The sequence below is a fragment of the Verticillium nonalfalfae genome (genome assembly GCF_003724135.2).
Source record: "Verticillium nonalfalfae strain VnAa140/NRRL 66861 chromosome Unknown scaffold_131, whole genome shotgun sequence".
Classification (NCBI taxonomy): Eukaryota; Fungi; Ascomycota; class Sordariomycetes; order Glomerellales; family Plectosphaerellaceae; genus Verticillium; species Verticillium nonalfalfae.
This window is the reverse complement of record NW_021167356.1, coordinates 22,561-44,656: the sequence shown is the minus strand read 5'-3', so window position 1 is coordinate 44,656 and position 22,096 is coordinate 22,561. Positions and strand designations below refer to the sequence as shown.

General features: G+C 56.9%; 8 protein-coding genes across 8 annotated transcripts; 3 read left to right on the top strand and 5 right to left on the bottom strand.

The window, feature by feature from the left end:
- Window positions 1-32: 32 nt before the first annotated feature.
- D7B24_001571 (uncharacterized protein) lies at window positions 33-2,784 on the bottom strand (the record flags this gene model as incomplete). The annotated part of the gene is made up of 6 exons (XM_028635797.1): window positions 33-207; window positions 262-336; window positions 913-2,030; window positions 2,083-2,349; window positions 2,417-2,536; window positions 2,593-2,784. 6 exons carry the CDS (start codon window positions 2,782-2,784, stop codon window positions 33-35), a joined length of 1,947 nt encoding a protein of 648 aa, XP_028491823.1.
- A 1,383-nt stretch (window positions 2,785-4,167) lies between these two features.
- On the bottom strand, window positions 4,168-5,363 carry D7B24_001570 (uncharacterized protein; the record flags this gene model as incomplete). The annotated part of the gene is made up of 4 exons (XM_028635796.1): window positions 4,168-4,382; window positions 4,439-4,591; window positions 4,665-5,087; window positions 5,162-5,363. The coding sequence occupies 4 exons, from the start codon at window positions 5,361-5,363 to the stop codon at window positions 4,168-4,170; spliced, it is 993 nt and encodes a 330-aa protein (XP_028491822.1).
- Window positions 5,364-7,119: 1,756 nt separating this feature from the next.
- On the bottom strand, window positions 7,120-7,592 carry D7B24_001569 (uncharacterized protein; the record flags this gene model as incomplete). Its single annotated transcript, XM_028635795.1, has 2 exons — window positions 7,120-7,219; window positions 7,291-7,592. 2 exons carry the CDS (start codon window positions 7,590-7,592, stop codon window positions 7,120-7,122), a joined length of 402 nt encoding a protein of 133 aa, XP_028491821.1.
- Window positions 7,593-8,235: 643 nt separating this feature from the next.
- On the bottom strand, window positions 8,236-9,621 carry D7B24_001568 (uncharacterized protein; the record flags this gene model as incomplete). The annotated part of the gene is made up of 1 exon (XM_028635794.1): window positions 8,236-9,621. The coding sequence occupies one exon, from the start codon at window positions 9,619-9,621 to the stop codon at window positions 8,236-8,238; it is 1,386 nt and encodes a 461-aa protein (XP_028491820.1).
- Window positions 9,622-10,954: 1,333 nt separating this feature from the next.
- D7B24_001567 (uncharacterized protein) lies at window positions 10,955-12,139 on the bottom strand (the record flags this gene model as incomplete). The annotated part of the gene is made up of 2 exons (XM_028635793.1): window positions 10,955-11,830; window positions 11,885-12,139. The coding sequence occupies 2 exons, from the start codon at window positions 12,137-12,139 to the stop codon at window positions 10,955-10,957; spliced, it is 1,131 nt and encodes a 376-aa protein (XP_028491819.1).
- A 1,525-nt stretch (window positions 12,140-13,664) lies between these two features.
- Window positions 13,665-17,708, top strand: D7B24_001566 (uncharacterized protein; the record flags this gene model as incomplete). Its single annotated transcript, XM_028635792.1, has 1 exon — window positions 13,665-17,708. One exon carries the CDS (start codon window positions 13,665-13,667, stop codon window positions 17,706-17,708), a length of 4,044 nt encoding a protein of 1,347 aa, XP_028491818.1.
- A 1,165-nt stretch (window positions 17,709-18,873) lies between these two features.
- Window positions 18,874-19,659, top strand: D7B24_001565 (uncharacterized protein; the record flags this gene model as incomplete). Its single annotated transcript, XM_028635791.1, has 1 exon — window positions 18,874-19,659. One exon carries the CDS (start codon window positions 18,874-18,876, stop codon window positions 19,657-19,659), a length of 786 nt encoding a protein of 261 aa, XP_028491817.1.
- A 1,170-nt stretch (window positions 19,660-20,829) lies between these two features.
- On the top strand, window positions 20,830-21,843 carry MRPL9 (54S ribosomal protein L9, mitochondrial; the record flags this gene model as incomplete). The annotated part of the gene is made up of 1 exon (XM_028635790.1): window positions 20,830-21,843. One exon carries the CDS (start codon window positions 20,830-20,832, stop codon window positions 21,841-21,843), a length of 1,014 nt encoding a protein of 337 aa, XP_028491816.1.
- Window positions 21,844-22,096: the final 253 nt, after the last annotated feature.

The window sequence follows — 22,096 nt, the reverse complement described above, 5'->3', positions numbered from 1 at the left end:
CAAAAGTCACCGCCAATCCGGGCTGCCGCGATTCAACTGTCGATGAGTATGATCTGATGATCAGGGGGTAGTGGCGTCCGAGGAGTGTATTGACGATCATTGATGACATATCCATTGGAACTACTCTCCGCTGACATGGGCTGCGCTGCGTAGCCGCGGTAGGGCGCGTGCTGAGCGTGGGCTAGCCGGCTGGGGTAGTCAAATGACCTATGAGAACAGTCAGCCGACTTTCAAACGCAGCGTGCATGGGGGTTCACTGACGTCTGGTCGAGTTGTCGTCCAGACGAGGGCCCTGCATCACGATCATCATAAGGATGATAGCCTTGTCGATAGGGGCTATCAAAACCGGGCCCGGCACGTCGAACATAAACAGGCTGTTCTGGTGTTGCCTCTGGCATGTTGTAAACGCCATCCAATCCAGATCGCTGTCCGTTTGCCCGTGAATAGGTGCCGTGGGCTGTTGCTGGGTCACGCCGGATCTGAGGCGACTCCCTGAGTCGTACGAATCCTTCATCGCGTAGGGTGGCATGCGACAGGGCAGGCGGCACACCTTCCCTCAGCCGCAAAAATCCCTCCGGCATGGACGAGCCGTGGGCTTGTGGCGCCAAGGTAGGTGCCTGTGGTAAGTGTGCCTGCCTGCTCCGTTGGAAGTCACTAATCCTGTGATCAGGGCTATGCACGTCGCTCATGATTCGGTCCCTGTCTAACACAATGACCTCGCGTTGTAGTGGCGAAGGTTGAGTGTGTCCATATTCCGGCACACGTTCATACAGGGGCCTTTGTTGGGCTGGCGCCCGATACAAGTGGGCATCGCTACTACCGTGTGGCTTGGCATCTGGTCTGAACGGAGACTCTAGCATGGAAGAATAGCCAGGATCACGCAGGATAGGCTGTCGATTCCTTGGCTCATACCATTCACGGGGTGCGTGGCCGTCGTCATTGTAAGCAAGGTGCCGCTCCAGAGGAACTAGGGGACGGCCTTCTCGACCCGCTGCTACTCTCTGTAGGGAATCGGGTCCGCGGTATGTTGGGGTCATGGGCCGTTCCTCGCGCTGACCAAAGGAGGGACGCTGAGGGGACGGCTGTTCAATGGACGGATGTAGCATGTCCTGCAGAGGTACGTTGTAGCCGTCTGAGGGCCGGCTCCTAGAGCGTGCTACATTATGAACACCCACCTGGCGCCAAGGTTCGCTTGCCGCTTCGAATGTAGGTCTTTCGGATGCTGTAAAGTGGGGTTCAGGTAATGGAGGGGGAGGTCGAAAATATGAACCGGGCCGTGGCTCGCCAATGATGCCGCTCTGAGTATACCCCAATGTATACCCCGTTTGAGACGGCCCACGAATAGCAGAGAGATGGGGAGAGGGATGGGATGGAGGTACTGGATAATCAGAAAACCCGTGAGGATAGGATCCGTGACTAGCAGATCCACCAGCCTCGGGTGCCTCTTGAGGATTCGGGTTCGCCCGTTGACGGTCGAGTGCCTGGTTCCAAGCCACCTCGTACCGCTTGAGACTCTTCTGGGCTTTGCGCTGCTCGTGCAACTGAGCCTTCCTTGACTTCGCCGACTTCACTGGAATGCCCTGCTTCTTCCGCGCCTTCCGCTGAGGTTTAGCGGATGCCGCACGACCGTTGAGAGGAGTGTTGCGTGCTGCATCAAGAGCTGTGATGGGGTTAGGCACAAGGGCATTGCTGCCTTGAAACTCGACGCTGCTCGAGGAGTCGGAATCAGGATCGTCGATGGCATCTTCCGGGGCATCGTCGCCTTCGTCGTCTGTCACGACCACAATCTCTCTCATGATTTCGTCGAGCTGGTCTCGCCCAGACTCGTCATCGCCTCGCCACTTGACGAGGATATCGAGGCAAAGCGCCTCCGTGGCTCTTCGAGCGTTGGACCATGTGGTTTCCCTAAGAAGTTCGTCATACCGCGTATGGGCGTGCCTAATGTGAGCCAGCACAGCTAACTGCACACGGCGAGAGAGAGTCAAATCTTGCTGCATCCCAACGACAAGCTCGCCGTTGAACATGGAATTCTGTCATGTGATTAGCCTCCTTGGTTGTTGTGCCATCTTGGGTGTTTGATACCTTTCGAAAAGCGCGAGCGACAATCTCCTCCTTGTCGAGTCCAGGCATCTTGGGAAATAGGTCATCAATAGCAGCCCTAGCTTGATTGTTAATGTCCACCTGAGAAGACGGGATCAGCTCGCAGCCATTGGGCGCGAGTTGCTGAGGTTTGTTGAAATAATCGATGCCTAATGTACGGGCGGCCTCTTGTACGATCTGTTGACGAAAGTGGTAGCCGATCCGGTTCGTCTGGTGTACAAGGTCGGAGATATTGTCATTTCTGGTCTCCTTATGAACGTGTTGGGTTAGTGGGTGCGTATCAAACAACTGTGTGAGGTGGTTGAGGCTGCCGTACGGATACGATGTAGACCATGGCCCCTCGCTCGCGCGAGAGTTCCTTGCACGCCACAGCCAGCTCAGGGTTGCCGACGGGCACAAAGGCGAAAAGCGGAGGGGGTTCGCGTTTTGACGTTTTCTGTGGCAGGGTCAGGGGACTGGACATGAGGCTTCATCGTCGGCGTAGGCTGGTACCTCGAACTCGAGCGGTTTGCTCTTGAAATCCTTGTTCTGCACCAACTCGAAGAAACTCTTGTACTTGGTACTTGTGTCCCTGGCAGCTTTCAAGCCAGATGGCAGGGGTGCCTTGCGGTCAATCTCCTTGCGTTTTCGGGCCTTGTCCTTCGCCGTGACGACGGCCGGACCAGCCCTCTTTTCTCTCCCCATGGTTTGGTCCTAGTCGTACCAGTGACTGATCATGGCAATGACGAACAAGAGTACAGGAAGCCGCGAGGACCAGGGAATGTCAGGGTTAGTTGCACGCGCAATGAGACAGAACGACAGGCCTGAAACCAAGAAGCGAAAGAAGCGGACGAGCAACGATGGCCAGTGTCAACGAAAACAGCCGCTCCAACGCCTTGAGAGCTCAGGTGGCCTCTGTATCAATGTCCTGGACACGTATTGCGAAGCTGATAAGCCTGCCTTCATTCAGGTGCTGATCCCTCGGGTGAGAGAGGACGTGAACTGCGAACGCGAACGCGAAGAAGTGAAACAAACTCCCTGAGCTGACGAAATTTGCGCTCCGATGAAATAGAGAAAGCGAACGCCCCAGCGTGCGTCTTGTAGCGACTCAGAGCTTGGTACACACGTTGAGACTCGCAAAGTGCAGTTGCAGGATGTGAGAATGATGTTGGGCGTAAAGGGTAGTCGCCCGACTGATAGTTGACGCCGAGTCTCTTCAAGTCATGTGGGGCTTTCGACCATTGGCGGCCACCGTGAAGGCCTGGGCAGAGAGGTGCAGAACGACCCGCCCGGCTCCACAAGCAGGTGTTCAAGGCGCCAATCGCTCCCGGGGCTACTATAGTCCGAAAACATTCCTAGATTTGGTTGATGCTGCATCGGGAGCATGCTGGTTGGTGGGTTTGTCTGCCGCGAGACCCATTCACCCCGAAGTCCAAAGTACCCAAGTACGTTGGGTTGTTAACCCGAGGGTTGACCTGAAGCATCCCCCTTCTCTGTGCCCCAGCACCGACGCAGCACATCGAGGGGTTGGCGGCATGGCAGGTATCTCATCGTGAGGCATTATCAGCCACCGCACTGGCTCACGGTCTAACTCATGCCCAATTTGGTCTGAGGTTCCAGAAGCTTGGAGCTGCCTAGGCCTTGAAACACGAGCTTCAACAGACTGTAGCCTCCCAACAGCCTTGACAGGAGCCACAGTCTGACCACTGCGTTTCGATCTGCCAGAAAAAAAGGCCCCTGCGGCACATCAGCCGAAGCTCACTAGTGCGAGAAAAGTGTTTCCTCGATTGCTTTTAATAGCTTGACGAACGATATCTTTGGGTCTTTCCTATCTGGTCTGTTCCACCCGCCCTGATATCCCATGTTCCTAGTCTGTGTCCATGTCCGTGTCCCCGTTGTCCGGCATGCACGTGGCATACTCGCCTCCGTAGAGGGAAAAGAGAAAAAAAAAGATCAGTTCCGTAACGCCGCCCCTTGTCCTGCCATGCAAGCTTTCAGTTATGCCCATACAAATTTGTTTCCAGTGGTTCTGGTGTTCATCAGTGGGGTGACGCAGCAACTTCCTTGTTCGGGAAAGAGCTTGCCCCCTTAATCGTCATCCAGCGAGTTGACGTGCTTCTTCGTAAACTCAAAGGCAGAGAAGAAGATTGCGTTGACGACGCAGGAGCGTCCCATGGACACGCCGAGGCCGCGATACATGTGCTTCCGAAAGAACGTGATCTTCGGAGGCGGCTCGACCTGCTGCCCTCGCGAGTATAAAAGTGAGTTACGCTGATAGATGCTCTTGGCAGAGTCAATGGGGTCTGGGGTTAAGGTCAGCTGGGAGGCTCCATGTCCCTAAGGTCAAGAAAAAACGTACAGATCATGGCCCATGATACGATGCCGCATAATCCACCTGATGCAACGACCGCCAATTTGTTCGTCGTGGGGCTATCACCGCCGTAAGTTGTGCCGAGCTGTTTGCCGCTCTCATACACCATGAAGTAAATAGCGGTGCCGAGTGTGTCCCGTACTGCACAGCTGGTTTTAGCTTTCATGTTTGCTGCCTCAAGCCGAGAAGACGAAAGCGGGGTGGGGCTTCTTACGCAGGTGCAGGTTAAAACCAGTATAGAGTCCAAAAATGCCCCGATGGCGAATAATGTTACGCATCGTCTTAAACGTCCCCTTGTTCTGGTAGCTCGCGGCAACGGCGTGGCCGTTGCTCACGCGGCAGTTCGCCTCTGCGAGTTTCTTCTGATCCGAGAGCAACACGGAAACTTGGGCGCTCAGCTTGGTGAGCTCAAACGGACAAGCGACAACTGTAATACAGGAGCCGGCCGTGGCGCCAGCCGCGCCGAAGCAGGCGACTGAGTAAAAGTTGGGATATGTGCCTTTCCTGTTGACGTGGTCGAGGACGTCGACACCCATGTTCTTCTTGATCCAGCCCGAGTATCCGTATTTGGCGCGCTGGTATATAGAAAAGGAGACGGTTCGGACAAGGGTTACGCTGGCGGTCGGGGCCAGTACACCTGGGGGCGTGTTAGTTAGTTACTCTGGCGTGTCCTGTGGCGAGCGTCACGGAAGAGGGGAAAGAGGCACATACCTCTGAAGAAGCCCCGTAGCTGTTCGGTCTGGTACGTGTGGCGGACGCAGTCGAGGAAGCCATCATATCGGTAGGTTTGCATACGCGTCTTCACGCTGTCGAGAGGAAAGGCGACGACGGTGGAGAATACACTAGACGTGCTGGCGGCAATTTCTGTACGGTATCGCTTGACCAGCCTCTGAGGCTTTTCGTGTTGAGGCATGATCGAAGGTGTGACGGTGGTCGGCACATGGTGTCTCTCTAAGAATTGGGCGGGCATGCTTCTGCGTCTCTGCCGCTGCTGGTAGTCCAGGTGTGAGTCTGGCGGTGGGCAGATGTCGTGGGTCTTGTGTGTCTTCTCCCTGTTGGACGTCGGAGCTGGAGCTTCAAGATTCGTGGTGTGTATGAGTAGCAAAGAGATTGGCCCGAAGGGAGGTTGAGAGGCCCTCGGCTCACTCTGGTGACGACGCGGACGGACGTCTATAGACGTGGTTCCATCCGTACAAGCAGACCCCTCTCCGCTGTGAAGCTGTGACGGGCCCTCAAGTGACGGGATGGGGGGTGGAGAACTAGCGGCGTTTGAGTGGGCGGTCGAGACCGAGGCGAGGCGATAAGGGAAGATCAGACAGTGGAGGCGGGCAATGAATTGTTCAGTCGTGTTTCAACCGTCTTTGCCTGGGAGATCGAGAGCTGAACCCCCAAGAACTGTGACCGGAGTAGCGACTTCCCATGCAGAATGGGCGATGATGCGTGAGAGTGAAGAAGAAGAAGGGAAGACAAAGTCGGAGTGATTGCGGGGTCATAGCATGTTCGAATGCGGGCATCGAGAGGGAGCGTCCAAGAGGACATTCCGCTCGGTAGGGAGGTTCCTCACTGGTCAGTGGATAGCCGGGCACTCGGCTTTGGGGCTGCTGGGGGGGGGTCATGATGCAGCGAGCGTCCAGGTCCAGCGGCTCACTCCAGTGGAGTCACAGCGGACAGTGAGAGCGAGTGCACTACCGGTACCTGGCGGCCTCTGGTCGAGCTGCGAACTGCGGGCGCGCCAATGAAGCTCCACCGCGTGAAGGCTGTTGATTCGCCGTTGCAACGATTCTGGGACTAGAGGCTTCTTGGGGCCCACCGGAGCTGCATTGGGCAGAACATCATGACTTGACTGCGTTGTCACATGGTATCTTACCATTCTGAACATATATGTCGCTTCCAGCTAGGCAGTTTCGCACAAGTGATGAGGCTATTAATGCTGGCTAGGTAGCTATCTTGGGCAGCTACCTCGTCTATTGTTGTTCCGGTCTGCTTCTTTAACATGGGTGGATACCAGGATACCAGGATTCCAGAGGATCTGGGACCTCGCCCGACCTGAGAGGCTGGTCGAACTGTCTGTCTGAGGCGTCCCACCGCTTGGGCGGCACGGGGTAAGAGTATGCCGATTCGATGCATACTAACGTCATTTTTGAACCTCCCCCTGCCCAACTGTCGCCATCCAACGACCCGACATGAGCGATCCACGACTGTGTTGTGAATCGGCGGCAGCGCTTCCGAGCTGTGTCGACATGTCTTGGCAATGAAGCTGAGCAGCAAAGCCCTCATATAGCTTGCGCGATCACGGCCCCCTGGGTCTTCGGATGCTGCTCTCTGGAGTAATAATCGGCATCCAACGGGCGCCAGCAGCGGTTCTCCAAACCACCAGGCCGGCTGGGTTGGGGAATGATCCCGCCATGCATGTCGACGGCGCATTTCCACTCGACAGTGGCTCCAACCCCGCGTAACTTGCCTGCCGCTACCCAGCCAACCATACCAGTTCCACGAACACCCTCTCGAGGCTGCTCTTCTGAGGTTCTGACTAAGAGCAACCGGGTAGTCGTCGACTTCTGTTCGTTTGCTCGAGGGTGACCATTCCCAGCTTGCGCATGCATATTGTGGCGTCTGAGCTCAGGGCCTGATCGAGCTCGATGGCTTCAGCGAATGAGCACATGTCTCGTTCACCGGAGACACAGGCCCATCGTCTTGTTCAGCATCGCCACAGTCATGTCGTAATGCTTCATGCCATTCGCAATAGCGTCGTCGGCTATCTGCTGAGTTCTACTTCCGGTCAATTTCTCTCCGTCACCACCACTGGCAATCGTCTCAACGGGGGCTGCTGCGAAACTCACTTTTTCTTGGGTTGACTGGCTGTTTTCACGGCAGATCGCCAGGTCTCGGGTTTTTGACGCGCATAGGCTGTGCGAATGAGGTTCTTCAGAATGCTATGTTCCAGGCCGCGCTCCAGGGCAGCCGAGTTGATGAACCAAATGGTGCGCTTGACGCTCTCGGCCTCAAAGGTCGTGTTCTTGTCACGGAAGGCTGCTCGGAGCTGGTCGCGTGCTGTGTACCGACCCTTGACAGAGAACTGCACAGCCCGGAGAAGGCCGCGGTAAAGGTGCCTGTATGCGTGTAATATCTCCTGCCTCGACATGATTGCTGTGATTGATATAGGTGAACAGCGTTTCCAGGTGACATCTTCTTGAGAAGGGCCCAAGAACATGTGCCAAGTAGGGGATTGTCATGTTGCTGACTCAGCCGGTTACCAGATCACGTGTTACTTCAATTGGCGGGAATCACCAATGACCGTAATCGTAAGGATCAGTTCGCATCTCAACAGCTTGAGAAGTTCGGTACCTTCTTGTGCAGTAGCAATTCCACCAATTTACATGTTTAGTTTTGGTTTGCTACTTGCTTCATTTATTTGACTGTTTCCTCCGACCTCTCTCTACTACTCATGTCGCAGATTCCTTCTCTTTCTGGCTGATCATGTACTGCAGCAGAGGCCCCTTGGGAGCATCGTCCCGCCCCAAGAAGATCTCTACCATCCTCAGTTCCTTCTCGTCATGGAGTGCCCCGCTCTCTAGCACGGTCTGCAGCTCGCGCCATGTCCTCGCAGATGCGGTATATGTGCTCTTCTTGGCGCCGAAGAAGCTCGGTGCTTCCAGGTACCGCAGCGGGGAAACGTCGTTGTACGCCTGGTTCCGTCCGTGGATGCAGCGTTCAATCGTATATCCGTCATTGTTGATGAGGAAGATGACAACGTTGAGCTCGAGACGCACGATGGTGGCCATCTCCTACACCGTCATCTGGAAGCTGCCGTCGCCGATGAACAGGATCGTCTTGGGCGTCGACGGACCAGAGGACGGGGCGGACGCGAGGAGCTCCCGCTGGGCCAGCGCGGCGCCCTGGGCGCCCGGCAACATGTAGCCGATGGAGAGCCACGTCACGGGCGTGAACAGCCGCGTGTCGGGCGGCAGCGGCATTTCGCGGACGCCGTAGCCTGCGGTGCCGGTCTCGCCCAGCACAATGTCGCCGGGGTTGACCATGCCCGCCAGCACCTTCCACAGCGCGGACTGTTCGAGCGGCTCGTCCATGGGCATGTCGGCGATGCGCAGGGACTTGTCGCGAGGTAGCTCTGGGTAGGGGCTGTACGAGGCCACGCGGCTGAAGTCGAGGGCGCTGGCGAGCTGGGAGACGACGGTCTTGGCTGATACGTCGCGAAACAGCTTGCCTCCGACCTGAACGCCCTTGGTGGTGAAGAGGACCGAGACGTCCTCGTTGGGAATGCTGGTCCAGGCGCTGGTGTTTGTGGAACTGAAGTGCGGGCCAAAAATGAGGATGAGATCCGCGTCGCCGATGAAGCTCTGCACTGCCGGGTCGTCGTATTTACCCCGGTAGATGCCGTGGAAGTTTGTCAACGTCTCGTTGGTCAGGCTTTTGCCGAAGGGCGTCGTCCACGTCGGCCACTTTGTCCCCTCGACGATTTGCTCGGCCTGTTTGCAGATGCCCAGGGGTCTGCTTTCGCCGTCAACAAAGATGACGGGCTTCTTCGCGTCGTAGATCTTCTGGAGAACCGTTTCGAGCACATTGGTCTGTTCAGCGTCCTGTTCGCCCTGTGGAACCTCGATGGGGGTCTCGAGCCTGCCGGCCGAGAGGGGCTTCGCCACCATGTCGACGGGGACCTCGATATACACAGGCCGGCTGTACAGCAGACACTGCCTCAGGACATGGTCAATCTGCTCAGCGCTCGTCCGCGGATCGGTGAGGCAGGCCTGGGCCACCGTGACATGGGCGTGCATGGCGGCGAACCGACGATACTCGCCATCGTTGAAGGTGTGATGAATCAGGAGGCGGCCGTCTATGGAGGAACGAGGCGGGATGCCAACAATGTGAACAACGGGTGCGAACTCGGCGTAGGCTCCGGCGATGCCGTTGACGGCGGACAGCTCACCGACGCCAAAGGTGGTGATGACGGCGCCGATGCCCTTGATCCTCGCATAGGCATCGGCGGCATAGGCGGCGTTGAGCTCGTTGGCATTGCCAACCCAGCGCAGGCCTGCCGGTTCGACGTAGTCCAGGAGCTCCAAGTTGTAGTCTCCAGGCACACCGTGGATCGAGCCAACACCCAGCTGGCGCAGGCGCCCAAAGAGGTAATCTGCGAGCGTCACTGTTGAAGCCATTGTGTGATCAGTCAAAGTGAGCTCGATAAGGGGTTGCTACTTGTGAGAGGGGAAAAGGATAGTCGAAGTATCAAGGATTATGTCAGTACAGGAAACGGGCTTTTATATGAGCTCGCCTTACCCCAACCATCGACAAGGCGCACGAATGCCGAGGGCGTACCATGAGGTTTGAGGTTGGTCGGCGAGCCCCTCAGTAGGGCGTGATCCTAGGCCCGGAATGTGCTGGGCCAGGGCGTCTCGTTCCCCTGTTGGGCTTATCACGCTCCCTTCTCCGCACGCCCTGTGGATCGGCTTCCCCAACCCGCCCGGCCGATGCTCGTTTCACTCCGATCACGACAGCCGCTCCTACCCGGCGCATGTCCTCTCGCTCCAATCAATCGCTCCACGTCCGTCTCGGCTCGCTCCGGACTCGGTGGCCCTGTCAAACATGTCTGAGAGTGGGACAGCATGTTTATGTAAGTCAGGCGACGCCTTGAAGACATGGGACATGATGAAATTGATCCAGGGTACTGGCGGTGTAGCTACTTCAGCAACAGTATCACGACTTGTTTCCAGGATGGGTGGCCATTGAAGCCGTTCATATTGACAGATTCGTCGCCCCTCTTGAGCATTTGAGAAGAAACCAAAAAAGGAACACAACGATAAGAACAGGGTGAGATGGAGATCATGAAAGGCTGCAAAGGGACCCGCAACCTGCTGTGCAACTACCATTGATTATTGATTGAGTGTCTTGTTGATTGATTTCGTCTCGACTTGAGCAATTCTAGCAGGTCAGGATCACTACCCGATGCTGATGGATGTCATCGGACATGAACGGAAATGAATGGCCTTGCGTCTGTTGTGATCAGACTCGTCGGAGAGTCGCAGCACCTAGAGGTGAGCTGATAGCTTGTTGCTTTGAGAGTCAGACTGACTTGTGTACCAAGCAAGGCCTTGAGAGTTGATGGGCGAAGCAAAGCGTTTAAAGCACACAGCCACCTGCGAACAGGTCGCCCAACAACATGACTTGTGCCAGCTTTTTAAACGTCACCTACAGCTCTCTCTCACATCCCTGCTACGCTGCCCACTGCTCATCTCTCCAGAGCGACGCCACAACTCGCGGCTGGCCCTTGGACTCGACACACTGGACTTGCATCATTCAATTCCACTGCGTTGAGTACAACTTCAACTTTGAACAAAAACACCGTGCATTGATTAGATGACCTAAGGGCCAACGTTTGCGACACGTCAGGGTATGTAGCCACGAATATGTACACGTCAAGACAAATCCCCTCTCTTCCGAGTTCAACACTCGTATAATCTTCACTTAAGAAAGCAACATTCATCCAAATCCTCAAAACACACCAACACAAGCATGGGTGTTTCCCCACAGATTGTTGCACCCGCTGCCGGCGCCCGAGTTCCACTTGACAAAGTTGGCCATGGTGATCTTCTGGTAGCTGACAATCTGCTGGCACGTGTTGCCCGGCGAGACGAAATGGAACTTGTTGCAGTTGCTCACCATGCCGGGCTGCGTCGGGGTCGGCGTGGTGACGCCGTTGCCGGGCGGCTTCGTGGTCGTCGGCTTCGTAGTCGTCGGCGTCGGGGGCGGCGCCTGGCCGCCGATGACACCGACGCAGGCGTGCGTCTTGGACCAGAGGCCCGAGCAGTCGCTCTTGACTGCTGGGTTCCACTTGAAAAAGTCGGCCAGGGTGATCCTCTGGTAGCTCAGAATATTCTGGCACTTGTCGCCCTCGGAGATGTAGTGGAACTTGTTGCAGTTCCTGACCATGCCGTCCTGGATGGGCTGAGGGGTGGTGATGCCGTTGGACGGGGTCGTGGGCGTGGCTGGCTTGGTCGTCGTCGTCGTCGTGACGGCGGGGACATGGCCGATGACGCCGACACAGGCGTTCGTCTTGGACCAGAGGCCGGAGCAGTCGCTCTTGACGGCAGGGTTCCACTTGAAGAAGTCGGCGAGGGTAATCTTCTGGTAGCTCAGAATGTCTTGACACCTGTCGCCCTCGGAGATGTAGTGGAACTTGTTGCAGTTGCCGACCATGCCGTCCTGGATGGGCTGAGGGGTGGTGATGCCGTTCGATGGCTTGGTCGTCGTGGCAGGCGCCGTCGTTGTCGTCGGCGTGCCGGGCACCGGTGGCTCCTCGCCAGAGGCTTCCACGCAGTATGAACGACCGTTGAGAAAGTTTCCGCAGGACGAAGTGATGGACGGGTTCTGGCGACGGTGTTAGCACAGTCGCTACAAAGAATCCGTTAGAGGCGGGTTTACCCATCGGAGGAAGTCCTGCATGCTGATGCCCCATTCAGCCGGCATGTTGGCACATGGGATTTGGCCTTCATTGTCCCACCACCAGGAGCACTTGGTAATGGTGTTTGGGTCGTAAGGGAAAGCCGGTTTCGCATCCTGCAGCAACCTCATGGGCACATCTTCATGTGCCTGGGGCCGGGGAGCGGCAGATGATGCTGGGACGAGTATCAGGAGCAGGCCTGCCAGCATGGTGGAAGAGATGGTGAAAGAAGGCATTCTCAAGAGAAGAGAGGTTGGTGGACAACGAGTCTGTGTCAAGCTGGTGAGCACGATGAAGCAACAACCAGTGTGAGGCCTGGGTCAAGGTTTATATTCTTTCCACCGCCAGACTCTTTCCACGACCAAAGAGTCATGCCATTTCTGCTTGTGCTGACAATGGCGGTCTTGACCGCAGGCGACTTTCTCAGCTGCCTCCCTCTGGATAGACGGGCTAACTCAATCCATAATCGCCAAGGCGTCCCAGACCGATACAGGTGAAATGCTCTCGTTCTGTGATTGTTCAACCGACGCCCACTCAGTATCCACGATGGCTTAAAGGGGCAAAAGACCCAGGATTTCACTAGGTCACCTGCCATAATGTCGACAAGCTCGGTCAATAGACGATGCGCAGGATCTAAACCCTGTATTCCAACACCACCTCGAACCGCTTGGCGAGGGGTATACTGAGAGGCCCCGAACAGGCCCTGCGCCGGACAGACCGGTGCCTTTTCCCTCCCAGCACCAGCGGGTATCGAAATGTGCCACGCATGCTGGCGGGGATGCGAGAATGCCATCAAACCCACATCTTAACCCTCGTCTAGAGCGGAGATGAAGCCAACCGCGGTTCATGGCCTGTAACAAGCATTTGCAGTCCAAAGAGGGGGCAAATTTGGCAAAGTTCGACTGGCCGCTCTCGCCACGTCCTTCGGCTGAAGAGAGAGTAGACGAATGATTCAAGCAACTCGCGCATCTCTCGGCACTTGGCACCATCGAAGGAAGCTTGGCTGCTCGTTGCGTCGTCCTAAACATCAGCGGCGGCTCTTGGCCTGCAGAGGATGAATAGTAAGTGCGTGGGCAGCAGCAAGGTACCATGCAATGATGAGCACTGGGGCTAGTAACGAGCTGCCCGAATAGGTAGTGCTGGCCAGGGTGGAGCGAACGGGAGCATCCGAAGACCCTCTTCACCAGCATCGTGAGGAGGGGATGCAGTTGAGAGTCGACAGGGGGTTCAATCATCGCCAAGAGCCCCAGACTGACCTTCTGGTCATCTTAAAGCGCATACACACTAACTCGCTCACAGTTTTAGGATACGTAACTCAGGGCGAAACCTCGGCCTAGATCATGTTTGTGGCCACGATGGTTACACTCGAGGATTGAGGATCACGTTTTTCCCACTCCGATGCAATGTGACGGAACAATGCGAGCGAGCGGCCTGCTGCTGTCCTGGCAAGGGTCGGTCTAGGTCTAATTTCACATGATTCTTCAAAGCCAGCAGCCAAGTCTATGGTCAGCTGGCTTAGCAACTCCTTCGCGGTCATGTACGGAAATCATTCACACGAGAGAGAAGACTGATTCGAGAACCGCCGCAGTCACTTGGTCTGCCCGCGCATGCCGAACAAGACCAAACTCTTAACGGTGCTTGGTCTGTCACTACCCTTTGATCTTCTTCTTCCGTTTCTCTTCATCGGATTCTCTTCAGGTTGCCTGTATAGTCGTTCTTTCACTTACGTTTGACTACCCTGCTACTAGGTAGCTCGACATCATGTGGTCGAAGATACTACCGCTGCTGCCGCTGCTGCCGGCAACGGCGGTCATGGCATCACCAACCCAGTCCCTGACCCCAGTCTCAGAAAATCGCATTCTGCATGTCAAGACATGCCCTCGATCTTGCGACAAGGCTGGCGGCGACCTCGAAGAATGGAGCCACTTTCACGACTTGGAAGGCCTCGCCGTCTGTCCCGAGCCGGTTCTCCTCTCCTTCAACCTCTACACGCCGCTTGATGATCCCAAGTCCGTCATCAGCATCCGGGCCTGCACTCTCGGCGATGCCTCTACCGAGGACAACTTCCTCGCTGAGACAGAGTACGTAGCCCCGGATGCCAAAGGTGAGACCAACTTTGGCCCCGATGGACCCTCCCGTCGCAGTATCAACGAAACGGTCGTCGGTGACGGCGCCACTTGCGGCTTGAACACTCCAAACAACATCAAGGTCACGGCTCTGCTCTCTTCGTGGGATGCTGACCGCGACATCTCAGATTTTGGTCTTACTACGCCGGCTGCTGAGTCTAATGAGAACATCAAGCCCGACGTTGGCCGTGCCATCGAACAGCTGTCGGCCCATGTTAGCAAAGACAAGAGCTGTGACGAGCTCATCTCTTTTGCCTATCTCCGCGGTACCCTCGTTGGCCTCTACGCGGGAGGCCTTATCGACAAGAAAAAAACATCCGCATCCATGCTGAAGAAGCTGGCCAGCGAGATGAAGGGAGCCTCCTCGCCCACGGCCCGCAAGGCCCTTGAAGTCTGCGGCGGTCAGCGATCGTCAGCCGATACCTTTGGCGTCGTAGCCGACAGCAGCGGCGATTTTGCCGCCGTCCAGAAGGTCATGAAGACGTGGAGCAACGGCCAATGCGTGTCCGACAAGCCTGAGGTCAACAGCACGCCCCTCAAGGATAGCGACTTGTGGTCCTTTGACTTGTCGCCTCCCATCGAACCCTCGCCCTCGGCCGGACGCCTTCGCAAGAGGGCCGACTGCCGCAGCATTCGTGTTGTGGACAACGACGATTGCGGCAAGCTGGCATCGCGCTGCGGCATTGGCGGAGCAGCCTTTGAGAGCTTCAATAGGGGGACATCTAACCTCTGCTCGACGCTCAAGCCCGGTCAGCCCGTGTGCTGCTCGTCCGGCACCTTGCCTGACGTCAAGCCCAAGCCTCAGGCTGACGGCTCGTGTGCTACATATGCCGTCGAAGCCAACGAGGGCTGCGCGGCTGTAGCAGCTAAGCATGGCCTCAAAGAGCAGGACCTCGAGAAGATGAACGAGAAGACCTGGGGATGGGATGGCTGTGCTGGTGGCCTCGGTCTCAAGCAACGCATATGCGTCAGCTCTGGCAAGCCGGCCATCCCAGCGTCGTACCCGGACGCGCAATGTGGCCCTACCAAGCCCGGGTCCAAGCTACCGACGGACGGCACATCCCTCGCCGACATCAACCCTTGCCCGCTCAAGGTCTGCTGCAACGTGTGGGGTAACTGTGGAACGACATCGGATTTCTGTACCATCTCCAAGACGGCCACAGGCAACCCCGGCACGTCCAAGCCCGGCGAGAACGGCTGCCAGTCAAGCTGCGGCACCAAGATTGTCAACAACTCGAAGAAGCCGGCCCAGTTCCGCAAGATTGCCTACTATGAGGCCTGGAACTTCAAGCGTCCGTGCCTCAACATGAACGTCCTCGACGTGGACAGTTCTTACACCCACGTCCACTTCGCGTTTGCCGAGATCTCATCCAGCATGCAAGTCGTCATCCCTGATGACCAGAAGAAGCAATGGGATCTCTTTGTGGCGGCCAAGGACTATCCCAAGAAGATCCTCGCCTTTGGCGGCTGGGCCTTCTCCAATGAAGAGCCCGGTGCCGGCCTGTTCCGTCAGGCTGTCAGCCCTGGGAATCGGGGGGCCTTTTCTGACCGTGTGGTCAAGTTTGCCAAAGACAACGGCCTCTCGGGCCTCGACTTTGACTGGGAGTACCCTGGTGCCACCGACATTGAAGGCTCACCTCCCGGTCAGGCGGAGGATGGCGAGAACTATTACCAGTTCCTCAAGCTCGTTCGCTCCAAGTTGCCCTCAGACATGACGCTTTCCATCGCCGCAGCGTCTTCATACTGGTATCTCCGCAGCTTTCCCATTGAGAAGATGGCTGAGGTGCTTGACTACATTGTCTACATGACATACGACTTCCACGGACAGTGGGACGTCGGCAACAAATGGGCGATGCCGGGCTGTGACTCTGGCACGTGTCTACGCTCGCATGTCAACTCGACAACGACCCAGGACAGCCTCGTCATGATCACCAAGGCTGGCGTGCCGACACACAAGATTGTCGTCGGTGTCACAAGCTACGGTCGTTCTTTCAAGATGTCCGACGCGGGTTGCCGCGGGCCGCAGTGTACGTTCCTGGGTGCTCGCAACCAGTCGCCTGCCAAGAAGGGTCGTTGCACCGGTGAGGGCGGCTACATTTCCAATTTCGAGATTGATGAGATTATTAAGAAGGGCGGTGCCATCAAGTCGTGGTATGACGCCGAAACGGACTCGGATTACCTCGTCTACGAACGCGTCGAGTGGGTGGCCTACATGACGGAGGCGACCAAGAGCCGACGCATCAGCTACTACGAGTCTCTCAACATGGGCGGCACTTCTGACTGGGCTGTCGATCTCCAGGGCGAGGGCGAGCGTGGTGAGGATGATGGCGAGGACAGCGACTACGAGCCGGATCCCAACGACGACAAGTCGCTCGAGCCGTGTCCGTACTCGCCAACGACAATGGACAACATCTACAACCTCGACTTTAGGAACGAGATACCACCCCACTGCGTGGGCAAGTACCTCATCCCCGTGCTGCATAGCATGCTCAAGGAGGTCAAGAAGCGCTTCGAGGAGATCCTCGGCGACGGCTACGACAAGTATTTCGGCTTGTACGCCGATCACATCTTCACGAACCGTCACGAGGCTCTCTGGCAGCTCATGATGGACGAGGGCAACGACTACTTCAACTGCGAGATCTTCTCCAAGTTTCCTTGCTGTCCTGGATGCGAGGCCCTCAACCGCCACAACTGCCATAACTGCATCAATGACTGTGACATCAAATGGTCCGGACACCCGGGCTGGGAGTGGCGCAAGAAGAAGATGCCCTGCCCTCCCGACTACTCGCAGCGCGGTATGGATCCCTCGAGGTACCATATGGAATCTATCTTCTGGGACTACAAGAGCGACGAGACCAAGAAGGACTTTGTCAACGAGATCTCGACCGTCGTCGGCGTCGGTGAGGAAGACATCTATTACCCAGAGCACCGTCCCCACCTCAAATCAAGGCTCGCCATTGAGATGTGCTTCGGCAGCCGACCCGGCGGCGACACGTCGTACGAAGCCATGAAGGGCGATTGCCAGGGCGAGCACTGGTGGCACAATGCCCCGACCATTGGCACCGGCTTCACTGTTGAGGACGTCTTTAATCCCAAGACGGAGATCAGCTCGACCCTGAAGAACGTTAACATTGAGAGTATCCTCGCCGAGTATGAGCTGTCCGTGACCGCCGATGAGTACGACGAGGACTCCTTCGACCTCATCGATGCCCTTGTCCTGCCCATCTTCATGATGTACTCGGGTCTCGAGCACATGGAAACCGTCGTCGAGATGGGCAAAGACATTGAGGAGGCCAACAAAATCGCCCTGATTACGAATCTCCTCTCGGCCGTGCTCCTCGTACTCGGCGGCTTCGGCGGCGTCGCGGCCGGTGCCGCGTCAACAGGCCTGCGTCTCCTCGGCCGCACGCTTGTGGCCCTCTCCGAGGCCGGAAATACTGGGCTCGGCCTCTACACAGCCGTGAGCGATCCCACGACCATTCCGCTCCTCATCTTTGGTCTCATCATGAGCGGCACCAATCTCCGTAGCGCCACCAACGTCGGCAAGGCGGCCAAGTTGAGGCGTGACATGAGCGCTGAGCAGATTGCGCGCATCAGTCCCCAGGCCAGCAAGATGGCCGGCATCGCGTCCAGCGCTCAGAAGAGGCCCCCCAAGCTTGACCTTTGCCGGTATGCTTAGGTAGCGTCTGGGTCGAGCCTGCGGGTCTGAGAACGCCCTGACTGGATGATGATCTAAGTCTAGAATATGGCCCATGAATTAGGATACTGGAGACCAAGTCTATGTTCAGCCGATAGAACATGTTTGAGTATGGCATCTTGTCTATCTTTGTTTCTCGGTAGTTCACGTCAGATGACTAGCCTCGAAGATCACTTCTTTTCTTCATTGAGTGCTACATTCAACTGGTGTTTCCCCTCATATCACATGTGACCAGAACCAACACCCAATGATTGAAATCCTAGCTGGGATCGAAGGGAATAACTTTTTGGCCCAGATCGATATTCGTATGTCGTCCTGCAAGCCTCCTGAATAGTGGCGAGTGTCTTGCTCCCTAGATTATGCCAAGTGAACGGTGAAAAGTCTGACCTCAACACCACCGTACTCCATGTGATATATTGTACCGAGGTGACCAAATATCACAGTGTCCCACTCGATCGAGTGGCAACACCGCCAAGGAAAACAACAAAAGAGCACAACAGCCGGAGTGCGCTCTCCCTTGCTCAGAGGAGAGAGACCATGCAGCCACGGGAAGGATGAACTGCCAAGAGCCGAACGAGGGACATTGAAATTTTCGCTCGCCTGCTGACATGGTCATCGTTCGAAAACAGAACATACGGTCCGTGGTCCGTAGTCGATTGAGATCCGGCATAAGCTCTCTGCTACAACGATACCACCCTGGTCTTGTGGCATCCTTGGCATCTCAATCCTCCAAACCTCATCCTTGGAGCCCAGCCCCGCTTGGCGCCTCATGAAGATGCATGGATCTTTCTGCCGGTGACAGGGGCACCGCACATTTGCACCCCCCTCCCTGATCACCCCGAACGCATCCCTGTGGAGGTCGATATCTACAGGGACTTGGTGTCAGTAAGGATCGAGCTGAGAAGGGCTAGACATCGCTGCTGAACCATTTTATTTGGCCATGTCTGGTCAAGGCACCGTCCTTGTTTCCATCCGGCCCCGGGTCAAGTGGTTCGGGGCTCCTATTCTCCCTCTTCTATGACCACAGCCGAGCACATCATATCCTTGCTTGTTTGCTCTCTCTTGATTCTGTCTCAGAAACACTTCTCGAACCTCTGTCGAGCATTTTGCTTGTATCACGTCTCGCTCAACACCTCTCTCCATCGTCATGAGACTCTTCCCTACTGTCCTAGGCCTGCTGGCCGCCTTCCAAACCTGCGTGGCCGAGATCTCGGCCTTGGAAGCAGCCCGGGTCCTTCACTACTACGTCACCTACGATCTCGACGTCGAGGTCAACGGCCAGGGCAAGAACACCATCGCCCAGCGGTGTAAGGGCACCGGCAAAGACGGCCGCTGCAACTTCAACGAATTTGTCAACTACTACGAGACGGGCAAGCCGACGAGCGAGCCCAGGTACTACGAGATCTCGTCCGGCTTCGCCTTCTTCCCAGGCGACATCGCTGCTATTGTCGACGCCCTCAGGCGCATGGGCAAGGTGAGCGAGCCCGACCAGATCGAGCGCCTCGTCAAGGGCCGCAAGACGGCCGTCGGCCTCTTCAACGACCTCGCCAAGATCTCCAACAAGAACTACGAGAAAGCGGCGTCGAACAACTTCTCGATCGGGCGCAAGCGGGCCAACGTCATGGAGACGCTCGGCAGCATCAAGCACTACTCGCTGGCCCGGGGCGAGGGCAACATGCTCGACCGCCTCAGGAAGATCAGGGAGGTGCAGTGGAAGATCATCCAGCGCAACAGCGCGTATGCAAAGGCCAGCAGCGAGCGCATCGACTGGCGCCAGACCGTCGCCGCCAACCCCGACCTCGCCAACAAGGACAGCGACCTCTTCAAGACTGTCGCCGCGGCCGTCAAGGGCGAGAGGAATGTCAAGGGGAGCCTGGCCGACCAGACCATCGCGCAGAGGGCCCTCGACCACTTTACTGCGTGCAACAGTTGATCGCGCTGCTAGCCTGCGGCGAGGGCTTCGGTTCATTGTGCCTGACAATGCCAAGAAGCCTGGCCGGGTGATCGATGCGGTAGGAGCCTAGACAGTGCAATCAAGTCTAATAAAGTAACCCCAATTCTTCAGGTGTTCGGCGACTATGTTTCGCATCGGCCCATTGCGTTTGATGTCTGGACCCTGGTTCGCCATTGCTCTGGCCAAGCCTAATCGCAGCATCAGCCCTTGCACCGTGCAATGTCTCCGGTCTTCGTGATGACAGGCTGGGAAGCGGTGATCGTCTTTGCAGCACGGAAATGCACAAGATGAGATCAACAGACAGAGCGAAAAAAGGAATTGCTACCCTCGTGTCAGAAATTTCTTGAAGAGCAACGATGACGCGGCCGCCTCGCACAGGCAGAAAACCATGTGTAGCTTGTAGCAGCTTCGGCGTGGTGCTATAGAGGACGATGAGCCTCCTCTATACTTTGTGCATGGCAGTTGCATGGAATAGACATTGTGCCAGAGCAAGGCTCGGTTGAAAAATCGTACTTTGGTTCAGAAGTGCTTCCAGTAGCTGGGGCAGCCCGAGGCATCGTCAAGCGTCGCTTTGGCAAGTCTGCCGCAAAAGCTTGTAACCACAATCACCTCCGTTCATAACAGCTCGTGGCATGCCTTCGACTTGGAAGTGATCATGGGAAACTGAAACTCTGGCTGCTTTGGCATCTTGCCTCTGGCTGTTGACACCGCAAGTCAGGGAAGCCCATATCGATCGACTTGCCTCAGATAGATTCCTCATATTGAGACAGAGACATTCAAAAGATACCCAAGTAAATATAGACAATGGAAGAATTTCTCCTGGGCCATGTGAAGTGCTCAAGGATAATATCAATATGGCTGCTACTCCCAGCTGTTGGAGGAGGTGAGTTGACTCCACCGGCGCCAACGCGCTTAACGCGACACAGAAACGCACTGACCATGTCGAGGAAGCGCTGAGCTCAACCTCAGTCAGAGTCGCTAAAATTTCCATTGGCCTTGGGTCAGACAAGTCGTCGTCGTTGAAACTCCATCGCCAACGATCACCCCCCGACAGCTCCATCGCCCCAATTGAGGCCCTCGACACAGGCCCCCAACCATACTTCTCCTTCCCTCGACGACCTACGACTTCACATCTCAGAACACGGCACGATGGCGCCTCGACTCCCGCCATCCTGCCTCCAGGCCCTGCGCCTGCCCGCCCAGCCGTCGCTCTCCCTCCCCTCTCGCCTCCTCCTCCCGAGAACCAGCCAGCGCGGCATCACGGCCGGCTGGTCGACCCTCCCCCACCGCTCCAAGCCTACCCGCTTCAACCAGCCGTCTGCCGGCCTGCCCGTCCCGACCGCTGGCCCAGCCGCCGCCCTCGCCCGCAAGGAGCTCACGACGCCCCTGCGCACCGGCGTCCTCGCCATCAAAAAGGGCATGACGTCCGTCTTCGTCGGCAAGAAGCGCGTGCCCGCCACCGTGCTGCAGCTCGACCAGGTGCAGGTGCTCGCCTCACGCACGCGCGCCACCCACGGCTACTGGGCCGTCCAGGTCGGCCTCGGCCAGAAGGAGCCGCGCAACGTCACGCGCCCGCTGCTCGGCTACTTCGAGGCCCGCGGCGTCTTCCCCAAGCGCCACATTGCCGAGTTTCGCGTCAAGGGCGAGGACGGCCTGCTGCCCGTCGGCGCCCAGCTGCGGCCCGACTGGTTCCAGAAGGGCCAGTACGTCGACGTCCGCTCCAACAGCCGCGGCCAGGGCTTCGCCGGTGGCATGAAGAGGCACGGCTTCGCCGGTCAGCCGGCCTCCCACGGAAACTCCAAGAACCACAGGACCATGGGTACCGCCGGCCCCTCGCAGGGTTCCGGCTCCAGGGTGCTGCCCGGCAAGAAGATGCCGGGACGCATGGGCAACCAGCAGACGACGGTGCAGAACCTGACCGTGCTGTCGGTCGATAACGAGCTTGGCATCGTCGTCGTCAGCGGCCCCGTGGCCGGCCCCAAGGGCTGCATCGTCAAGCTGCAGGACGCTGTCAAGAGGAAGGCGCCCACGCAGCCCCACCGCGAGGCCACGCTATCGGCGCTGCTGGAGGAGAACGTCGATGCCGAGGTCAAGCTGCAGGAGGCGCGGGAGAGGCATCTTGTCATGAAGGAGGAGAGGAGGTCACGACCCGATCTATTGTAAACACGAACTGCTGCTGGTAAGGAGCAGTGACGGTGATGACAGTGGGCAGAAAGCGATGTACGAGACGAGTTGTTGATCCCCGGGGTTGTCCTTTTTTCTTTGAACTTTGAAATTGTACTATACACACTGTTGTACATCTATGCATATCATTGAGGCGTTCTGCGGGCCCTCACGCCAGAATAAAAGGCTCTTTGTCTCAAGAAGAACCCATATTCCAAACGACTTTCTGTTCAAAAAAACCTCTCAAGCCACG